The sequence below is a fragment of the Tachysurus fulvidraco genome, chromosome 3 (assembly GCF_022655615.1).
Source record: "Tachysurus fulvidraco isolate hzauxx_2018 chromosome 3, HZAU_PFXX_2.0, whole genome shotgun sequence".
In the NCBI taxonomy this organism is placed as follows: domain Eukaryota; kingdom Metazoa; phylum Chordata; class Actinopteri; order Siluriformes; family Bagridae; genus Tachysurus; species Tachysurus fulvidraco.
Genome location: NC_062520.1, coordinates 4,138,172 through 4,159,098, shown reverse-complemented (window position 1 = coordinate 4,159,098; position 20,927 = coordinate 4,138,172). Strand labels below are relative to the sequence as shown.

The window sequence follows — 20,927 nt, the reverse complement described above, 5'->3', positions numbered from 1 at the left end:
TCTAATGCTGTAAAGGAACTCCAGCACGGTCACATGACTTCAGCATCAGCACTAAGCTTTCAACTCTCTCAGTCTTTATTTAAAGCCATCTTCCCTGATCAGGATCCACTCTGCTCTTGTTGGGGATGAAGCTGAAGGAATGAACAGTTGCAGTTGGAGGAGTTTGAAGAGTTTGTTATTAGTAGAAACACAACCAGGCTGCAGTAGGAGATGAGTTTTCCTGTTCAGCATCATCACCTATAATGTCCTCCACATCGTCTGTAGGAACGTTTAGACACGTGTTCACGTCACAACCTCCTTTTTCATCCGATGTTAAAGCTTATGAAGAAATGACCAGTGGTGTTTTACTGATGGGTTTTATATCGTAGGTCAAATAAAAACCTGAAAAGATCTCCCGCTTGTATGAACTCGGTTATTTTGTTAGTGTATTTCAGTGACATGACGTTAATCATAGCGGTACCTTGTTCCTGCGGAAGTGGTAAATCAGCACCATGCTGATGAAGTCCAGCAGCATGCAGATGGCCTGGAGGATCAGCACGGCGATACGGAGATATCCTTCACCGTGAGCCACACACGGTGTATCGTCCTTACAGTTTATACATCCCTCCTCACAGGGCAGACACACGCTAGAGCCCGCAGGGTCACGGGAACTCACGGCCTTCCCTGGAGAGAAGAAGAAAAAAAATAAATCTCACACTACTCACAGTAGAGAGATGTTCTTCAGAGGTGAAGCTGGAGGATATACAATAGATTCTTTCAAATAAACTGTTTTAATAAACAATGTGGAAACATTTTTTAACCTCTTAACTTACTGGTTAAGTTGCTCTTCTACTATTAAAGATAAAGGTTTTGTCAGAGTGGATGGTTTATCTTTAAATTCTGTGAATCGTTTCTATTGACAATATTTTCAATATTGCAATGCCATAGCAGCTCCAATGTTTTGGTTACTTGTACCACCCTTTTCCACCGGAAAGAACCAGGTGCTGGTTCAGAGCTAGCACTAGTGCTGGTACAGAGTTGGTTCCACTGTCGAACCTTCTAAGATCCGGTTTGCCTTTCCATCGGTTAGAGAGCATCACAGAGCCGAGTCTGACGTCACTGTATACGTGTCACGTTACACAGCAACGTTAGCGCAGAAGCGACAAACACAAACACAACAACAATGGCGGATGTTGCTTTACTGTTAATGCTCATGGCTTTGTGAACCTACATTAAAATCCAATGTGTACGTGCAGCTCCGTTTAATCTGTATAAACAGAGGTTGTAATCGAGAAAGTACATTGCATAAGTACATTATTTTATCATTAACACAGAAAAAAGTTAGCCTTAGCATGTAGCTACATACTATCATGTGTGCTGATAACAGATCATATTGTAAAGTAAAAGTGTATTAAACATTAGTATACTGTACTTAAGGTACATTATCAAAAGCGCTAATGGTAGCCCCGCCCACAGCTCCTGACACAAGCGGTTCTTAAGTCTAGACCAGCAACATTTTGGTGCTACTTAAGAACCACTTTTACTGTCGAAAAAGAACTGGTTCTAAATTAGGCTCCGAACCAGCACTCAAACTGCCTCGGTGGAAAAGGGGCACCAAAGAACTTTTTTAGTAAATGCTTCTTTTTCTTTGTGGCACAACGAATATTTTTATAGACAGATGAACCTTTTTTCAATACAAAGAACTTTTTGAGCAATGGAAACATAAAGGTTCTTCACTGAATCATAGACAATTTCAGTCTAGACACCAAGAACCAAGAAGAGAGTATGGCACCAAGAAAAAAGTGGTGGGATGTGGTAGCTCAGTGGTTAAGGTGTTGGGCTACTGATCGGAAGGTCCACCAAGCTGCCACTGCTGGACCCCTGAGCAAGGTCCTTAAGTTGCTTAGTTGTAAGTCACTCTGGATAAGGGTGTCTGCTAAATAATGTAAATGTAAATGTGTTTTCCAGAACCTTTTACCTAAAGGTTCCCTAGGGAACCAAAAATTGGTTCTTCTATGACATCACTGGTGCCCCTTTTCCACCGAGGCAGTTTGAGTGCAGGTTCGGAGCCTAATTTAGAACCAGTTCTTTCTGTTTCGACCTCCAAAGCACCGACTCCGAACCAGGAAAAGTGGTTCTTAAGTAGCACCAAAACGTTGCTGGTCTAGACTTAAGAACCGCTCGCGTCAGGAGCTGTGGGCGGGGCTACTGTTAGCGCATTTGATAATGTACCTTAAGTTTACTAATGTTTAATACACTTTTACTTTACCGCAATATGATCAGTTATCAGCACCCATGATAGTAGGTAGGCTAACTTTTTTCTGTGTTAATGATACGGAGCTCAAGTACACGTTGGATTCGCCGCGTTTAGATGCTAATGTAGGTTCATAAAAAGCCATGAGCATTACACTTGTCTTTTTTTAACCTAGCTCCAAATAACACTTTACACCAAAAAGGTTCTAGAGTTCAATAGTGACAAAAAAGAACCCTATTTCCTACATAAAGATACTTTGTGCTAAAAATTTGGTTTTGGTTTTACAGTTATTAAGCTAAAATTTGTCTTTTCCATCGCTTGGTTGTATCATATTGTAAAATCTTTTTTGTGATTTTCTTTGCATGAAAATGATTCCTATTATTATTGAAATAGGAACCCGAGTATACACAAGAAGCTCAGATGTGATGGTTTTAGAAGATATTTATTAATAAAGTGGTGAAACAGTTTTCCCTCAAAGAAAAGTTTTAAATTGAAATAAAAAACTACTCAATCTATATTTGGGAGTTCCTGAACATTTGCCCTAAAAGCATTATTTTTACTCCATTTAAATAATTTAGCTTGCAGTCATTCGTTCTTCTCTCCACCTTTCGTCTTTCTGTCTCCGTTCTCCTTTCTCCAGCGGTAGATAAAAACCTAGCATATCCTTTTTCTCTTGAATTCTTACATTTGATTGGTCAGAAGTTGTAAAAAAACAAACAATAATTTTGTAGCAATGTGCGTCAATAACTAGTTATTGTTTCTATAGTGACGGTAAGTAAAATACACAGGAAAGAAGTTATAGGTGTCAGGACATGTAAGAGTTTTGTCAAATTCCCAGACATGAGAAGGTCCTCAGTTTTTTATTCTTTTTGTTTGTTTGTTTGTTTGTTTTTTGTTCTTTAAAAATAAATAAATAAATAAATAAATAAATAAATAAATAAATAAATAAATAAATAAATAAATAAATAAATAAGGAGATCCTGGTGAATAAACAATTATTTTTCTATGCTTTAGTACATTTGAGAACAGGAAGTACTGTAACACGTCTTAAAACATGTGTCTCTACGATATTAAATGAATCTATGTTGTAAATTAAAATGTTATAAGCATGTCTTTATTCACTTAAATGCTTTCAGATCAAATTTGTTTCCTATATTGGATCCATAGGGATGATTGAATGTCAGCGATGCGGGGATAAAAACAGTCCCAAACGCAGGATAGCTAAAATAAACAGATTTATTAACTTAAAAAACACAAAACAGGGACAAGGACTCGACAAGGGACAAGACAAAAGACGAAGATTCGGCGCTGCCATAAACAACGTGGCACGGTTCGATACACAAGACAATTATCACATGAGGAACAGGTGTGCAGAGACGGGGAGGAGTAAACAAGGGCGGGGCAGTCACGTGACACAAAACAAACAAATGCACGTGGCCAAAAGTCCGGTTTGGATCCTGACAATTGAACGTCTTCCTCACGTCTCACTCCACAGTGGTGTTAATATGAAGCTCATATGAAAGTGGACACTCAGGACTTTAAGAATGTGTAGAGTTTCATCACTATTTCTGTTCTTCTCTACAATACCAGAGGTGAAATATTCAAAGAAATGTTCAGGTTGTTTTTTTCTCCACACAGATGTTTGTACGTTCAGAGTAAATGTTGATATCAACCCCATTTCTGCTCTCTGAGAAGCTCCGAGTGTTTGTTCACCTAAAGAATTAAGGTAATATATTACTGCTTATATATTAAATTATATTTCATTTATACTTTGGTTTATATTTCAAATCATATCATAGATCATCTGCTTCATTTAAGTGATTTAAATTATTTTCCTAGCAGTAATTTAATTAATTTAACAAGAAACAGATTGATACGCTGGCTATCAGACTGTTATAGACTGTTATAATCTATGGTAGGGTCATTTTATAATAATAATTTTATAATTCTGAGAACATTAGAGTAGAGGGGCACGATGGATTAGTGGGTAGCACGTTCGCCTCACACCTCCAGGGTTGGGGGTTCGATTCCCGCCTCCGCCTTGTGTGTGTGGAGTTTGCATGTTCTCCCCGTGCCTCGGGGGTTTCCTCCGGGTACTCCGGTTTCCTCCCGCGGTCCAAAGACATGCATGGTAGGTTGATTGGCATCTCTGGAAAATTGTCCATAGTGTGTGAGTGAATGAGAGTGTGTTTGTGCCCTGTGATGGGTTGGCACTCTGTCCAGGGTGTATCCTGCCTCGATGCCCGATGACGCCTGAGATAGGCACAGGCCCCCCGTGACCCGAGGTAGTTCAGATAAGCGGTAGAAAATGAATGACTGATAGCATTAGAGCCTATCTTTTTCCTCTTTGGGATAAAATGACATACAATGAGCTTTTATGCATTTATTGTTACATTAGATTATTAGAAATTCTGTGTGACTGTTTATAGCAGCAGTCTCTATAGCAGAAAGGCTCTCTATAGCAGCAGTCTTCTTATTTCAGTCGGGTGATGAGGATAGGTATTTTTAGTAAAGTCCGTCTGGTGCGCGAAGAAAAGAACAGAGCAAAAGCACAGAGCAAAAGCGAGAGTTTTCATGAAAGTCCAAGAATAACACCATTCTGTCAGGCTGGTCCTATAAACACCTCTAAAGCCTTTAAACCATCACTGCATCCTAAATCTTTCACTAAGAGTGATGTAGGTTGTTTTATTTGAAACTAGAAATCACTGCCTAACTTCTAAGCCACCATTTGTCAGAGTGGCCCATTTCCTTTCCAGCTTATCCTTCTTTTATCTTTCTGCATCACTTTGCATATAAAGCATCTTTTGGGGATTTTCCTCTCAGAAATCTGAGCATCTTATTACATAATTTAGCAGTTTTAGAGTTAATACAGTGAATCAATGGAACCTCTGATCCACTGAGACCCTGACCAGAAATGTAACACTTCCTGTGTATGAAATTGTTAATTTGGGGGATTTTACAAGACAAAGAGAAAGGAACAGAAAACGAGCAGGTAACGATTGAGTGGCTTCACCTGTGTGTTATTAATAAGACATTAAAGGTGGGGTCTCTGATTATTGAAAGCCAATGTTGACATATAAAATCACCAAAACAAACACATCCCTAATCTCACCCCTGTATTGATAGCTCCGCCCACACATACGTACGTAACCCAGACGACTAACGGAAAGAAACGTGTCTTTATCATAGCTGAAGGGAAGAACAATACGATTGTAGATAAACAAACAAGCAAAAATGACACACAAGCATCATCATGTAAAGGACAAAGGCATATATTAGTTCTGTGTAACAAAGCAAAACCAACGTTACTCACCTATCGAGAAGGAAAAAAGCGCCTCGGCGTCTTAAGTAAAGTCGGCCACATATTCACAGGTCGGAGTTTCCCGAGTCGATAACTCCTGAGCTAAACGCTGTTACTACACAAAACGTGGTTGTAGCTGCCTCTCTACATTACTACGATAGAAAAGAGGTGTTATTTGTGTAGTAACAGCGTTTAGCTCAGGAGTTATTGACTCGGGAAACTCCAACCTGTGAATATGTGGCCAACTTCCTGCTCCTTCAGTTCTCTCCAGCGCTGGAAAGCTGATCCTATATTAACACGTCCTACTTCTTGTCCTTATCGTAAGTCTTTCTTTGCTTTCTTTCTTTGTTTTTATCCTCCATGTCGATGTTAAAACCGCTTTCTGCTAATGTCACACATGCGCACTGAACACTCTCTCCGCCCATATTGACAAGACCCGCCCCTTTCTGCTCATTGGCTACATGTTAGTTTTGATTTTTGTTTTTGTTCCTCCATTTTTTATTCAGTCCCTCCAGGATTACACGACTTTACTGTACGTTCGTGGATATTGAAGTAAAATAAAACAAACGACGTGATATTTTGGAGGAGATTGCAATTTAATAATCATTTGTGTAAAATCGCTTCAGATGAATGTGTTTATCAGATTAAAGTGGACTTACTCTTGATGCCGTTGATGGCTACTCTGCTGGGCTGGAAGAAGCCTCTCTTACACTGGCATTTGTATTTGTCCAGGACGAAGCCTTGACCCGGGATGGGGAGGCACTAGTAGACAAACAGAAGACAGACGAAGTTAAGGATGTGAACATAATCACACATGCTGCCTGATCAAAACAAAATGAACACTAAAGAAGACCGTTCAACCTCCCAGCACGTCCCCATGGAGCGTGTTAGCATTGTTTCAGGCATAAATCAGCAGAGGAACTCTCACCATTACAAGATCAAGCACAGATTTATACAGAGATCATATCTGGAGGAATCAGTGGTAATTCATTTTACTTGTATAACACTTTTAACAATGAACATCTTCACAAAGTAGCATTACAGGAATATAGAAAAATATAAAAAGAAAGTAAGCGTGTGACATCGTAAGGTTTTTCTCTGGTTCATGATAACCTTCTAGATAACCACTATAACCCTCGATAATAGGGAATTAATCCTGATGGGTCTATTAGTTCAATATGGTTTTTCCACAATCATTCATTCATTCATTCATCTTCTACCGCTTATCCGAACTACCTCGGGTCACGAGGAGCCTGTGCCTATCTCAGGCGTAATCGGGCATCGAGGCAGGATACACCCTGGACGGAGTGCCAACCCATCGCAGAGCACACACACACTCTCATTCACTCACACACTCACACACTACGGACAATTTTCCAGAGATGCCAACCTACCATGCATGTCTTTGGACCGGGGGAGGAAACCGGAGTACCAGGAGGAAACCCCCGAGGCACGGGGAGAACATGCAAACTCCACACACACAAGGCAGAGGTGGGAATCGGACCCCCAACCGTGGAGGTGTAAAGCAATCGTGCTAACCACTAAGCCACCGTGACCCCCATTTTTTCCACAATATTTTAAATATTAAAAGTTTTAAAAAAATGTAGTTTGCTGTAAGAGAAAAGAAAAACACTTCATGCTGTTATTATGATAACAGTAAATTCACTGATTACTCTTCTAGAACATCAGGACCAGGAAATTGTAGCCTGTTGCATAACATTATTATTATCTCATATGATACAAAAGTCATTATTGTAGGTAACAAAAGGGATTTTCACACGTGAAATATTTCCTCTGGCTCCTGGAAAAGAAAATCCTAGGTTGTAGAGTATACTGTAGTTAGAGGTTTCACACTGCTCCATCTTTCCCAGAGTTAACACTAAATCATGATCATGAACTAGAGGATTTCACCTGCCTGTGCAAGTGACGCCTCTCTACCGGATGTGCTGAAGAACAACTTCTACGCTCGGTTTGAGGCGCAGAACGACGTAGCGGCAAGGAAGACCATCCTTCCCTACAACCACCAGGTACTCTGTTTAGCCATGTTGGCTGATGTGAGGAGAACTCTAGATTAACCCACAGAAGTCCCCTGGACCAGACAACATTCCTGGTATATTGCTCAGGGAATGTGCAGAACAGCTAGTGGATGTCTTTACTGACATCTTCAACATTTCTATTAGCAGCGCCGTTGTCCCTACGTGCCTCAAGACAACCACCATCGTTCCAGTGCCAAAGACGTCTACGGTGTCCTGCCTCAACGACTGTCATCCTGTTGCACTCACACCCATTGTAATGAAATGCTTTGAGAAGCTTGTCATGAGGAACATCAAGACCCAGTTACCACCTTCACTGGACCCACTGCAGGTTGCTTATCATCCAAAATGCTCCATTACGTTAATTTCTCAGCGTGACGTATTTCCCCCTCTCTACACCACACACTTCTGTGATGTTCAGTGTTTTGTCTCCTGACTGTATCTACCGAGCCGTTTTTGTTCAGTGTCTCTACGTCCTGGTTTTCACCTGATATGAAGCACAGAGGCGCTGCTCACTTTCTGATCAGGTTTCTGTTGCTAAGCGACGAGACTAACGTTCTAACGGTGCATCGTTTCACACCGTACATCGTTTCAGCACCGCCGTGTGGAGTTAACACTGTGAAATCTTCAGAGTAGAGGGCTGCATTGGGATTGGGCTCCGCGGGACCCAACGCAAATCTCATGGGAGCGGGCGGTTCCACCTTTGCCCCGGGTGGTAGTGGGCGGTCAGAAAATTTAGCGGGAGATCCGCGGGACCCGTCGGATTCGGCGTGTAGCCTAATAATAAGAATGGAGTCAACACATGACGTTGAGAAGAAGATTAGTATTAGCATTAGTATTAATTTATCTTATTTAAATGCAATCATGTTTAATTCTGTTATTCCGGACTTTAGCCTGAACTAATAATTAGTCTGATCATTTGTATGCAATCAAAATTTTCACAAGCTCTCAAGAAAAAACAAACATTGCGGGTGCGGGTGGGAGTGGAACACGCAGCTTGCGGGCGCGGGCGGTCCTGGTCAGAAATTCAGCAGGAGCGGGCGGGTACGGGTTTATAAAAACAGTCCCGCGCAGGGCTCTACTTCAGAGTTTCATAACCCTGGGCAAAAAGAGCTTCATAAGCACACATCTAAACGAATTAAGCACAGCGTAAAAATAATAAAAAACGAAACTAACCTCATGTGATGGCAGAGATTCTACATTCTATTCTGTTGTTTGTAATACCAGTAAAATAAGAAGATCTTGTAAGTGTGTCTATCAGCGATTTAAGAGCTCACACTCCAGCGCTCCCTGAAGGTTTGCTTTAATGAAGGAGAAAACTCTATGAGGCTCACAGAGAACAAACTTTCAAAAAAGGGAAACTTTTAAGAAGAAGAGGCTATTCCTGGCACTCTTCATACGTCTCTGAGTTCTTCTGGAACAACAGCTCGCCATTTAGGTGAAGTTCCAGACCATCCTGGGAGAACAGCCCTGCTTTTAGAGTTTGTAAGTTAACAATCTACTTTCTCTTCGCATGCAGAAAGGAGACGAGATTGCGAACCGTTCGGCGGGTCTCTAGACTGAACTCCGTATTAATTAAGAGCTGTTTTAAAAGATTCCTATTAATTTGGGGGAAGATTACTTTATTAGCTTAAAAATTTGTGTTTGTGCTCTGGTTAATGCACCGTGACAGATAGATGCTGCTGCTGTGAGCTGGGAATTCATTTGGGCATTTTTAAGCTGGAGGCATTATGTAAAAGTAGGAAATGAGATCCGGTGTTTGTGAAACTAATCACCATCGAACAATCTGAATGTTTTAAAAAGTCATAAGTGGCTGATCGTTCTAATTGAAGACCTCGCAGTGATTACCTATTTAAAGAGTTCTACAGACATCTTATCTAGATGTTTCTCTAGGCAGCGGATTGTACTGGCAAGTTCTGTAATAAACGTTACGTACTTATAGATGAGGACCTGATATAATGACATTATCTTGAAATAACAAGATTCTCAATCTACATAATGGGACACCATATGATTCGGTTTCAAATAACAACGTCAAAGGTCAAGTCAAAGTACAAAACATCCTGAAATACCAGTTTATTAGTTCAAATGAATGTAAATTTAATTACGTTTAAATTTATAGCATTTGGGGTTAGCACGTTGGCCTCACAACTCCAGGGTTGGGGTTCAGTTCCCGCCTCCGCCTTGTGTGTGTGGAGTTTGCATGTTCTCCCCGTGCCTCGGGGGTTTCCTCCGGGTACTCCGGTTTCCTCCCCCGGTCCAAAGACATGCATGGTAGGTTGATTGGCATCTCTGGAAAATTGTCCGTAGTGTGTGAGTGTGTGAGTGAATGAGAGTGTGTGTGTGTGCCCTGTGATGGGTTGGCACTCCGTCCAGGGTGTATCCTGCCTCGATGCCCGATGACGCCTGAGATAGGCACAGGCTCCCCGTGACCCGAAGTAGTTCGGATAAAAGCGGTAGAAAATGAATGAATGAATCTATAGGGTTTGGCAGACGGCCTTATCCAGAGCAACATACATTTTATCTCATTTTATACAACTGAGCACTTGAGGGTTAAGGGCCTTGCTCAAGGGCCCGGCAGTGGCAGGTTGGTGGATGTGGGATCCAAAATCCAAATAACAACAGTGATGGCTTGAAAGAGTGAAATAATTAAAAATAATAATCTTGATATTTATAATATCTTGAAGGCATAAAATTTTAAGATGCTTTAGTTTAGTTTGCTTCGTAAAGTGATACGTTCTAAACTTATAAACAATTGCCCATTATGTGTTTTCGCCATCTTTCAGGGGGTTAAAGACTGTAATTCCTTTCTATAGCTACACTTCTGGATAGCTCTCTTTAGACTAATAGTCATATAGAGTCAAGCTTTCTGTGGTATCTCTGATGTCTGGTAAAAGGCAGGACATGAGTGAGGACAACACAGATGGTGCCGACTTCCTACAATTTCCCAGCTGACAAAATTTCCAACATCTGAAGGGATACAGGATGGATTCTGCAGCTCAAAATCTTGCCTCTTGTAATCCACTCAGTTTCGACATGAGAGAGAAAGGACAAACCATGGGGCATGTTTCAAAATCAGGACAAAGAGGCTAAATAATAAACCTACCGGACAATGTCCTTTAACTCTGCCTGTAGTAGGTCTGTCTACTGTGACATACATGCAAAATGCAAAAGAAGAGCTGTGTAATAAACTGAATAGGTATGCCACAGCCCTAGAAAAGATCAAATAAACAAATATTAGGATTACAAATCTGTAGAAAATCCAAGTCACAGGACTGTTGAGCCACTAAGCAAGCCCTTTATTAACTAGTGTGCAAAGGACTGGGGTTTAAAATTACATTTCTTCAAATACTTATATCACACCCACTGTTAAAAAAGCCTGACTAATCCCACCCACTCCACTTTATTAAGTCTGACCAATCCAACAAACTTCTTCACAAAGTTTGTCTAATCCAACCAACTCCTTCACAAAGGCTTTCTAATCTCACCTTCAGAAAGTTAGACCAAACCCACCCATTTCTTTAGAAAGCTTCACCGATCCATCCGACACCCTCAGAAAATGTGACCAATCCCACCCACTCCATTAGAATGTTATACTAATCCTACCCACTTTTTCAGAAAGTTGGAATAATCCTACTTCTACAAAAATTTGCCTCATTCCTTTCAGTTCCGCAGAAGCTAAAGCACTATTCGGACGAGATTAGTTCTACGTGGGGACGTGGAGTAATGTAATTTTACCTCAGGATGTCTGTAATATTAATTGGCCAATTCGCACGGGACAAGACATCTCAGTAAAACTAGCAGAAGTGTGAGGGGTAACTCGCTTTATGCACCACAGTAACCTCCTTGTCGTCATGTGTGTATGACGTTGCTTCCTGTTTCAAGCGCCTCCATGCTTGCAAAACGGGGCAAAAACTACTTTTAAACAGGAAATGACAGAATTTTACCGTACATATTTACAGCCAGTCTATTCGGATGGGATTTGTATTACCTGAGGTAATTTTTCCGTACCATTTTAAAGAAGGTAAAAGTCGCCGTAATCTTTACTGACATTGTCCATAATGATTACCGAGATGGCACATTCGGACGGGACTAAAATCACAGAGAAGCTCTGGTAATAATTACTTTACCCCCACGTCCCCACGTAGAACTAATCCCGTCCGAATAGGGCTTAAGTCTAATCCGGACCACTCCTTCACAATATTTGTGTAATCTCACCCACTCCTTCACAAAATTTGTCTAATCTCACCCACTCCTTCACAATATTTGTCTAATCTCACCCACACCTTCAATCTGTGTAATCTCACCCACACCTTCACAAAATTTGTCTAATCTCACCCACACCTTCAATCTGTGTAATCTCACCCACACCTTCAATCTGTGTAATCTCACGCACACCTTCAATCTGTCTAATCTCACCCACACCTTCAATCTGTGTAATCTCACCCACACCCACAAATTTGTCTAATCTCACCCACACCTTCAATCTGTGTAATCTCACCCACACCTTCACAAAATTTGTCTAATCTCACCCACACCTTCAATCTGTGTAATCTCACCCACACCCACAAATTTGTCTAATCTCACCCACACCTTCAATTTGTCTAATCTCACCCACACCTTCAATTTGTCTAATCTCACCCACACCTTCACAAAATTTGTCTAATCTCACCCACACCTTCAATCTGTGTAATCTCACCCACACCTTCACAAAATTTGTCTAATCTCACCCACACCTTCAATCTGTGTAATCTCACGCACACCTTCAATCTGTCTAATCTCACCCACACCTTCAATCTGTGTAATCTCACCCACACCCACAAATTTGTCTAATCTCACCCACACCTTCAATTTGTCTAATCTCACCCACACCTTCACAAAATTTGTCTAATCTCACCCACACCTTCAATTTGTCTAATCTCACCCACACCTTCACAAAATTTGTCTAATCTCACCCACACCTTCAATCTGTGTAATCTCACCCACACCTTCACAAAATTTGTCTAATCTCACCCACACCTTCAATCTGTGTAATCTCACCCACACCTTCACAAAATTTGTCTAATCTCACCCACACCTTCAATCTGTGTAATCTCACCCACACCTTCACAAAATTTGTCTAATCTCACCCACACCTTCAATCTGTGTAATCTCACGCACACCTTCAATCTGTCTAATCTCACCCACACCTTCAATCTGTGTAATCTCACCCACACCCACAAATTTGTCTAATCTCACCCACACCTTCAATTTGTCTAATCTCACCCACACCTTCACAAAATTTGTCTAATCTCACCCACACCTTCAATCTGTGTAATCTCACCCACACCTTCACAAAATTTGTCTAATCTCACCCACACCTTCAATCTGTGTAATCTCACCCACACCTTCACAAAATTCGTCTAATCTCACCCACACCTTCAATCTGTGTAATCTCACCCACACCTTCACAAAATTCGTCTAATCTCACCCACACCTTCAATCTGTGTAATCTCACCCACACCTTCACAAAATTTGTCTAATCTCACCCACACCTTCAATCTGTGTAATCTCACCCACACCCACAAATTTGTCTAATCTCACCTAGTCCTCCTGAAATCTCATCTAATCCTGCAAACTCTTCCAGAAACTTTGACTATAATCCTGCCCACATCTACAAAAAGTTTGTCCATCCTCACCCACACTTTCCGAAAGTTTTGACCAATCCCACACACGCCCACAGTCACTATTGCTTGCAGCTGCCTGTAAAATTTTCTGATGAACTTCAATCTAGTTCTAAAAATATAAACAAATGAGTCATTTAATCCGCCATAAAAAGGATAAAGCAGTTTCTGATGAATGAATCAATGCACCACTACACTCAGGTTAACAAATGTAACCTTACTGAGAAGAAAGTAAAATGCAAACTTTTATCAATTCTTTTCCTGACTTTCATGACATGGAATGACAGTCCTGATGTCTACCTGTACCTTTAACCTTTAACCCTCAACTGCCCAGCTTGGATTATATCATTCAAGAGCTAATCCCCTTCCTGTCTCTTTGGTCTATACTAATGTTAGAATGATATGTCTAACATGAGGCCACTGTGAAACTCATCCCCTTCCGTTTACTTCAACTCAATGTTTGGTTATAGATTCCGTCCTAAAAATAACGTTCTAATTAACATTTCTTGAACTAGTGCTTCTTCGATACGTCGCAGATACATTACACTTCCTGTTTGAAGCCCCAGATGAAGCGTACGTTAGACGAACGGGCCTACCATGCTGCTGGGAGAGCAAAACTGTACGGCTGAGATGCAGATCTGCTTTCAAAGCGTTATTTGGAACAACAGGAGGGCGCTTTTGAACACCTTGGTAAAAATAGCACCGCACACAGCAGTTTTCTCCCACGCAGTCCAAGATCTAAAGGGTTTGAGATTTATGTAGCTGACAGGCCACGGGTCAGAGTGGGGCAAAAGGGCAAAAACTGAACGAAGGCATGAGCACAGGACTGAGATAGAGCGTATGAAGGTAGAGAGAGAGAGAGAGAGAGAGAGAGAGAGAGAGAGAGAGAGAGAGAGAGAGAGAGTGAAAGGGTGAGAAAGAAAAATAGATGGATAGGGGAAAAAAGTGAGAAGTGAGAGAGAAGGAGTGGGAAATATAGATAAGGTGGAAAAGAGATATCAGTGGAGAGAAACTCTGAAGAAAATCTGTGGTGATTAATAAAAAATATATATTAAATGCTGTACAAGCTGAACATTGGGGAGTGAAAAAAATCATGACACGTTGCATGACAAAATGGTAAAACCCTGAAGCGACTGATCAGAAGTAATTAACCAAACACAACTGAACTACATTTCAATTTCTGATTTAAGTAAATCTCTCTCTCATTCATTCATTATCTACCGCTTATCCGAACTTCTAGGGTCACGGGGAGCCTGTGCCTATCTCAGGCGTCATCGGGCATCGAGGCAGGATACACCCTGGACGGAGTGCCAACCCATCACAGGGCACACACACACTCTCATTCACTCACACACTCACACACTACGGACAATTTTCCAGAGATGCCAATCAACCTACCATGCATGTCTTTGGACCGGGGGAGGAAACCGGAGTACCCGGAGGAAACCCCCGAGGCACGGGGAGAACATGCAAACTCCACACACACAAGGCGGAGGCAGGAATCGATCCCCCAACCCTGAAGGCATGAGGCGAACGTGCTAACCACTAAGCCTAAGTAAATCTCCTTCGCTCTAAAATAACGACTGTCACCGAGTGAATTTACGGCTAACACTCAGATAAGTAATATTAATTTAGTCCATTTATTAAAGCCAGAACAGCAAATGAGCTGAACCCAGTGGAAAATTGGCATGTTTGATTTTCTCCTCAGTGAAACGATGCAGTTGAATCCAAGTATAAATGCGGAGGCAGAAGCAGCAGTTTTGTGCATAAATCTTCAAAATGTTGTGAATGTAAAATCAGCACCGGAGCAACGACCGAGCCGGTTTCGAGAAAGTGCCGGAGGCTACAGCTTAACGAAGACCCGAGCGACAAACGCTGAGATGAGATATCTCGTCTCCTTTTAAGTGTTACATCGGTTCATGATTGTGATGAACACAGGAGGTTTGTCGCTCGTATCACAGGAATAGATAAAGTGGACATAAATGCAGTTACTTACTGATGAAATGAAACATGGCTTACAGAGAAGGCGATAATCAAGATCTGCTGAAGAGCTGTAAAATAAAATAAAGCTGAACTCGTGGATATCATTTAGATTTGTACATATGTCAAACATTGGATTTTGCCCCCCCCTACCCCCCCAAAAAAAGATTAGAATGAACAGCAGGATATTAGCAACCCTGGGATTTGCTCTAACTATCTAGTGATTAGGCAGAATCTTAACCACTGATCTATCCAAGTAAAGCTTAAATGATGATGTACTCGATCTTTTTAAAGGACAAGATCAAGATCGATATCGACACTTAGTTCTTTATACAGAGAAAATTTGGTCATAACAGATGCAGCACTTGTGCTATTCTCATCACCTCATCATCAGACCCTGAGGAAGGAGATATGTTCTTCCTGGAAGTGTTATTATTCACCTCAAAATAAATACAAGCTCAGCAGCACGTTGCTTGTGTTATTGTTAAATGTCTTCGCTCTGTGTCTGAATTAGATCTAAAATTACACATAATTCGTCTCTCTAACTAGGTTTTGGAAAATATCTATTATGTAGACTGGCCATCGAGAGGAGTCTAACTGCCTCGATATGCTAATTACAGAAACTGACATGCTAAATGGTTTTATTTTTGAGGGCATCCAATAAATGAAGCAATAATATAGTGTGGTAAATGTAATGCAAATAATGATCTTGTGTAATGACTTTGATACAGTGGCATCCATTTATTTTACTTTACACTGAGTAATCAGGTGTCATTGGGGCTTTTCACACGTGAAATGTTTCCCCTGGGTCCTAGTGACCTCAGTGTAAAGTGAATCCTGGGTTTGTGTAGTTAGAGGTTTCACACTGCTCCTACTTCCCCCGGGGTTAACACTGAATCCTGTCTCTTCATAATCTGCCCTTGTGTCACACTGTACATCCCTAAACCCTGCTGTAACCTTCTTCTCATTCGCATATTAACGTATCAACGATCCCGATCGGATAAATCCGGCGCGTGACCTCTTTAAATAACGGCTCGTCTCACGCTTTCACATCGGTGAGGAACAAAGTTCAGGTCTGTGCTTCTGCACCCGAGCAGCTTCTGTTATCTTTTACAGCTTTATCATCTTTTTTACTCTTTATGACTTTGTCGTCTAGGCGACCAGACGTCCGTTCGTCCGTATCGGTCTTCAGTTAATTTCTCAGCGTGACGTATTTCCCCCTCTCTACACCACACACTTCTGTGATGTTCAGTGTTTTGTCTCCTGACTGTATCTACCGAGCCGTTTTTGTTCAGTGTCTCTACGTCCTGGTTTTCACCTGATATGAAGCACAGAGACGCTGCTCCCTTTCTGATTGGGTTTCTGTTGCTAAGCAACAAGACTAACATTCTTTCTTTCTTTCTCTATCCATTCCTCCCTTCCTTCTTTGATGTATGTCTTAGTTTCTTTCGTGAGGGTAGGGATGGGAGTGCTAGTAGAAAGAAAGATCAAGAACTAAAGACAGAAAGAAGGATTTGAGTGTTTAGGGTATTGGGAGGGTATGGGAGAGATCAAGAAAGAATAAAACATAATGAAGTGAGGGGTATGTGTTATTGAATTGAGTCTGGTATGTATTATTTGAGGCTGGCTGGAGGATTCTAAAAGAAACAAATCAGCACGCAATAACATAATCATGATTCTTCTTTTCGTAGGCTTTCTTTCTTTTATTTTTTTCTGTTTTCTTATTTTTCTCTATCCCTCCACATTCCTTTCTTTCTTTCTTTCTTTCTTTCTTTCTTTCTTCATCCCTCTCTCCCTCCCTCCCTCCCTCCCTCCCTCATGCCTTTCTTCTTTTCTTTCTTTCTTTCTTTCTTTCTTTCTTTCTTTCTTTCTCTATCCCTCCCACCTTTCTTTCTTTCTTTCTTTCTTTCTTTCTTTCTTTCTTTCTTTCTTTCTTTCTTTCTTTTCTTCATTCCGTATCGGTCTTCAGTTAATATCTCAGCGTGACGTATTTCCCCCTCTCTACACCACACACTTCTGTGATGTTCAGTGTTTTGTCTCCTGACTGTATCTACCGAGCCGTTTTTGTTTTCACCTGATATGAAGCACAGAGACGCTGCTCACTTTCTGATCGGGTTTCTGTTGCTAAACTACATTGTATACATTCAGCACCACCATGTAACTCCTGTGAGGGTGGAAACTGCTCCTCGTCTCAACCTGTCTACTAGGTGGGGTGCACCAAATTGTGCCAAAAGGACATCACAGCATTGCCAATACTCCTCACCTGCTGAGAAGACTGCAGGAAGAAATGAAACGTGAGTTCTGAGTCCAAGTTTGTTTACTAGATGTTAACTATTTCTGTGCTTCAGAATCTGTAAACAACAATCTACACCTGGATGTTGGGGTTTGCCCCACTGAATCTCTGGACCTACTGCACACCTCCCACGCCTGGGACTGCACCCTGCCAGCACACAAACCTGCTTAAGTAAACTGCACTAAAAACATTAAAAAAACGAGCACTGTTTTTTCTGATCGCGGACTTTTTCCGAGTTTCCCCCTCGCAATGGAATGTCAAATGCTGTAAAAGCCATGCTGATCCTGCTGCAGAACAAATTTTCTAACCTCCAGTGAAAACGATCTGCTTCATAACCCTGCTTCTATAGTACACGTGTGCATTACTCGTTCCTCTACCCCGGGGGTTTAGGATGTCTTACCGTCACTAATATAACCAACAGCACTGAAGCTAATTTATAATAATCACTTCTGAGTACTACTCATCCTTTCCTGTCCTAATGACATGCGTGATCTGTTCTACACAAGACATTAGCTGACTTGAACATGTTCATAACCTGATATGTGCCGAGCCCCATGTGGTTCTCGAGATATCCAAGATCTGGTTCGATCAACACGGGGTAATTATGATGTTTTTCTGCTGACAAACATTTTAATATGGCCGAGCGCCGCTGCCTTTGCTGCTGCTGCTGCTGCTGACGTGGCATCTGTGATGGAGCTGGAATGCTGAATGAAGACAAATGGGCTGGATGCTGTACGTGTTGTGAAGATGGACGCTGTCGTTCACTGCTACTCCTATGATGGATAGATGTAAAAACAAGCTGCAAGCTTCGAGCTGTGAGTAAAGCGCTGTCTAGCGCTCGGTCCTGACACGGGAAGAGCACCTGCTCGAGTCGTCATCTTCTCAAGCTCCTGCTGTGCGACGTGACGAGCTGGCAGTAAAGGTGCTGCCTCCATTCATCCTGCTCTCTCTTGACACGCATCTTAATGACTTCAAGGAAATTTCCAGCAAGTGAAAACTGCACATGCTACAGTACCTTTTCATTGCTGGTCCCATGACTCACTACAGAGCTTGGGAATAATAAAGAAAAGTCTGGCTTTGGCTCCGTGGGTTAAGCTTGGCAATGCTCAAAGCTGGAGCTCAAGAGTTCCTCCCATGCCCGAGTGACTTCAGAGTGTGTGAGAGCAGGCAATCCCTCAATTTCACACACTTCACTCGCGACGTACGCTGACGCTGAAGCCAAAGCACTTGTTGCCCGAGCAGAACACGGCAGTTAGAGACGAACAGGAAAGACATCCACTATGGAACGCCATTACAGGAAAAAGTTGATGTGACAACATGGAGCTACTGAAGCTGTTATTATCCTTTAACAACATGCTCTGTGAAAAGTGTTCATTTATTCCTCTTCTACCAAAGCAGCATGACTTATTTTATTGATTGTGGAACATTTTAGTTCCTGTTCTCCCTCATGGCATAGCAGCTATAAGTCGTTCTTTCGCCGGAGTCATTTTTTATTCTCTCTCGTCACATTTTTCTGTTCATTTTTCTGAGAGAGCAAGATGTCTTTTTCGGAGCCTGATCTTTTTTTCTGGATCGTTTCTGGTTTTCATTGCCTTGATGATGACACCCTGCATCACTAGAGTGTGTTTCTAAAGGCATTAGGAAGTAGCTGTGAGGTTATATATGTACAGTAATCCCTCGCCACTTCGCGGTTCAAGTTTCGCGGGTCAAGTTTCGCGGGTCAAGTTTCGCGGGTCAAGTTTCGCGGGTCAAGTTTCGCGGGTCAAGTTTCACGGGTCAAGTTTCGTGGCCTCGGTGCATCGCTGATTTTTCAAAAATATTCATCGAAAAATAAAAATAAAAACGGTTTCCCAAGATGCCAGACAAAGACAGAAACTCTCTCAGAGGCTTTGTACATACCCACGGACACTCAGACGAGGCACGTGATTGGTTCCCGGCGTGAGATATGAGCTGATTGGCTGCGCATCATCGCATCCTCTCCCAGCTTCTTCCCTTGTTGTATCTCGCCACTCTTGTTCACGCTGTCAACTGTGTCTCGCGTATTGTGTATGAAATTAACTTCTCGTTAAGCCCTTACGATGCCTCCTAAGCACCGTGCCCCTGCGAAAGATTCCTCTAGTGAGCCCAAGAGGAAGAGGAAGATGATGACCATCAGTGTCAAGCTACAACAGTCAAACTAAGGGCCAGTGCTACTTCACGGATTTTCACCTATCGCGAGGGGCTCCGGTCCCCATTAACCGCGATAAACGAGGGATCACTGTAATACCAAAGTGTATTATGTATTTTTTTATTAGGAAATGACACTTTCATAATTAAAAGCCAGACAAAAGCAGCTGTAATATAAGGCATGTATGTCTGATCTGACCGCTAAGTCTGATTGTTTTGGCATGATCTGAATTTATAAGTTCAGCTTTAATGAGTGCAAATATTTTATTGTCAATGTCCAAAAAAAACACTCTATCATTATGAAGAAATATACGTTAACTCTATACTTTCATTTATATCTATCTTTCTAACTAACTTATTAAGATGGTAATGATGATGTAAGATATATTAATACATGAATTTTACGTCTTCGAACAAAAAATCTGTTTATTTATTTGCTACATTTTATAAAGATTGTAAAGAATAAATCTCTCTCTCTGTCTGTCTGTCTTGTTGTCTATCTATATATATGTATGATATGTCTATATATCTGTATCTATATCTATATATATCTTATATCTATATATATGTATGACATCTATGTCTCTCTCTCTCTATATCTATATCTGTACTATATATATCTATATACTCTATCTATCTATCTATCTTTGTCTGAATATATGTCTCTCTCATCTGTCTATCTCTGTCTCTATATGTCATCTCTATATGTCTCTCTATATATCTCTGTCTGTCTATGTCTCTATCTATCTGTATCTCTCTGTATCTATATCTGTCATATATACTATGTCTGTGTCTGTCTTCTATGTATATCTTTGTATTATCTCTCATATGTATCTATTTACTATCTCTCTCTATCTCTCTCGTCTCTCTATATGACAAACTCTAGGGGTATCTATATGTTTCTCTATGTATCTCCTTGTCTATCTATAGTTCTCGTTCTTATCTGTCTCTCTATCTATCTATCTGTCATCTATCTGTCTCATCTACGTCTCACTCTATATCTGTCTACTCTATATACTCTCTCTGTATATGTATATATATCTCTCAATCGTATCTCTCTCTCCCTCTCTCTGTCTCTCTCTCTCTTTGTCTCTCTCTCTCTCTGTCTCTCTCTCTCTCTCTCTCTGTCTCTCTCTCTCTGTCTCTCTCTCTCTCTCTCTGTCTCTCTCTCTATCTCTCTCTCTCTCTCTCTCTCTCTCTCTCTCTCGCTTTCATTTCATAGTTAGTCTATAAATAGAGCCGTTCTGACGGTGAGAGG

At 41.3% G+C, this 20,927-nt stretch overlaps 1 protein-coding gene across 2 annotated transcripts in view; it reads right to left on the bottom strand.

Annotated features, from left to right (window-relative positions):
* gpr158a (G protein-coupled receptor 158a) overlaps positions 1-20,927 on the bottom strand; it is a 114,294-nt gene that overhangs the window by 62,699 nt on the left and 30,668 nt on the right. For both annotated transcript variants that reach the window (XM_047811694.1, XM_047811695.1), the window contains exons 3-4: positions 6,194-6,296; positions 461-663 (exon numbers count right to left, since the gene is read on the bottom strand). In XM_047811694.1, the coding sequence (XP_047667650.1) occupies positions 461-663; positions 6,194-6,296 (306 nt within the window). The remainder of the gene's footprint in view (positions 1-460; positions 664-6,193; positions 6,297-20,927) is intronic.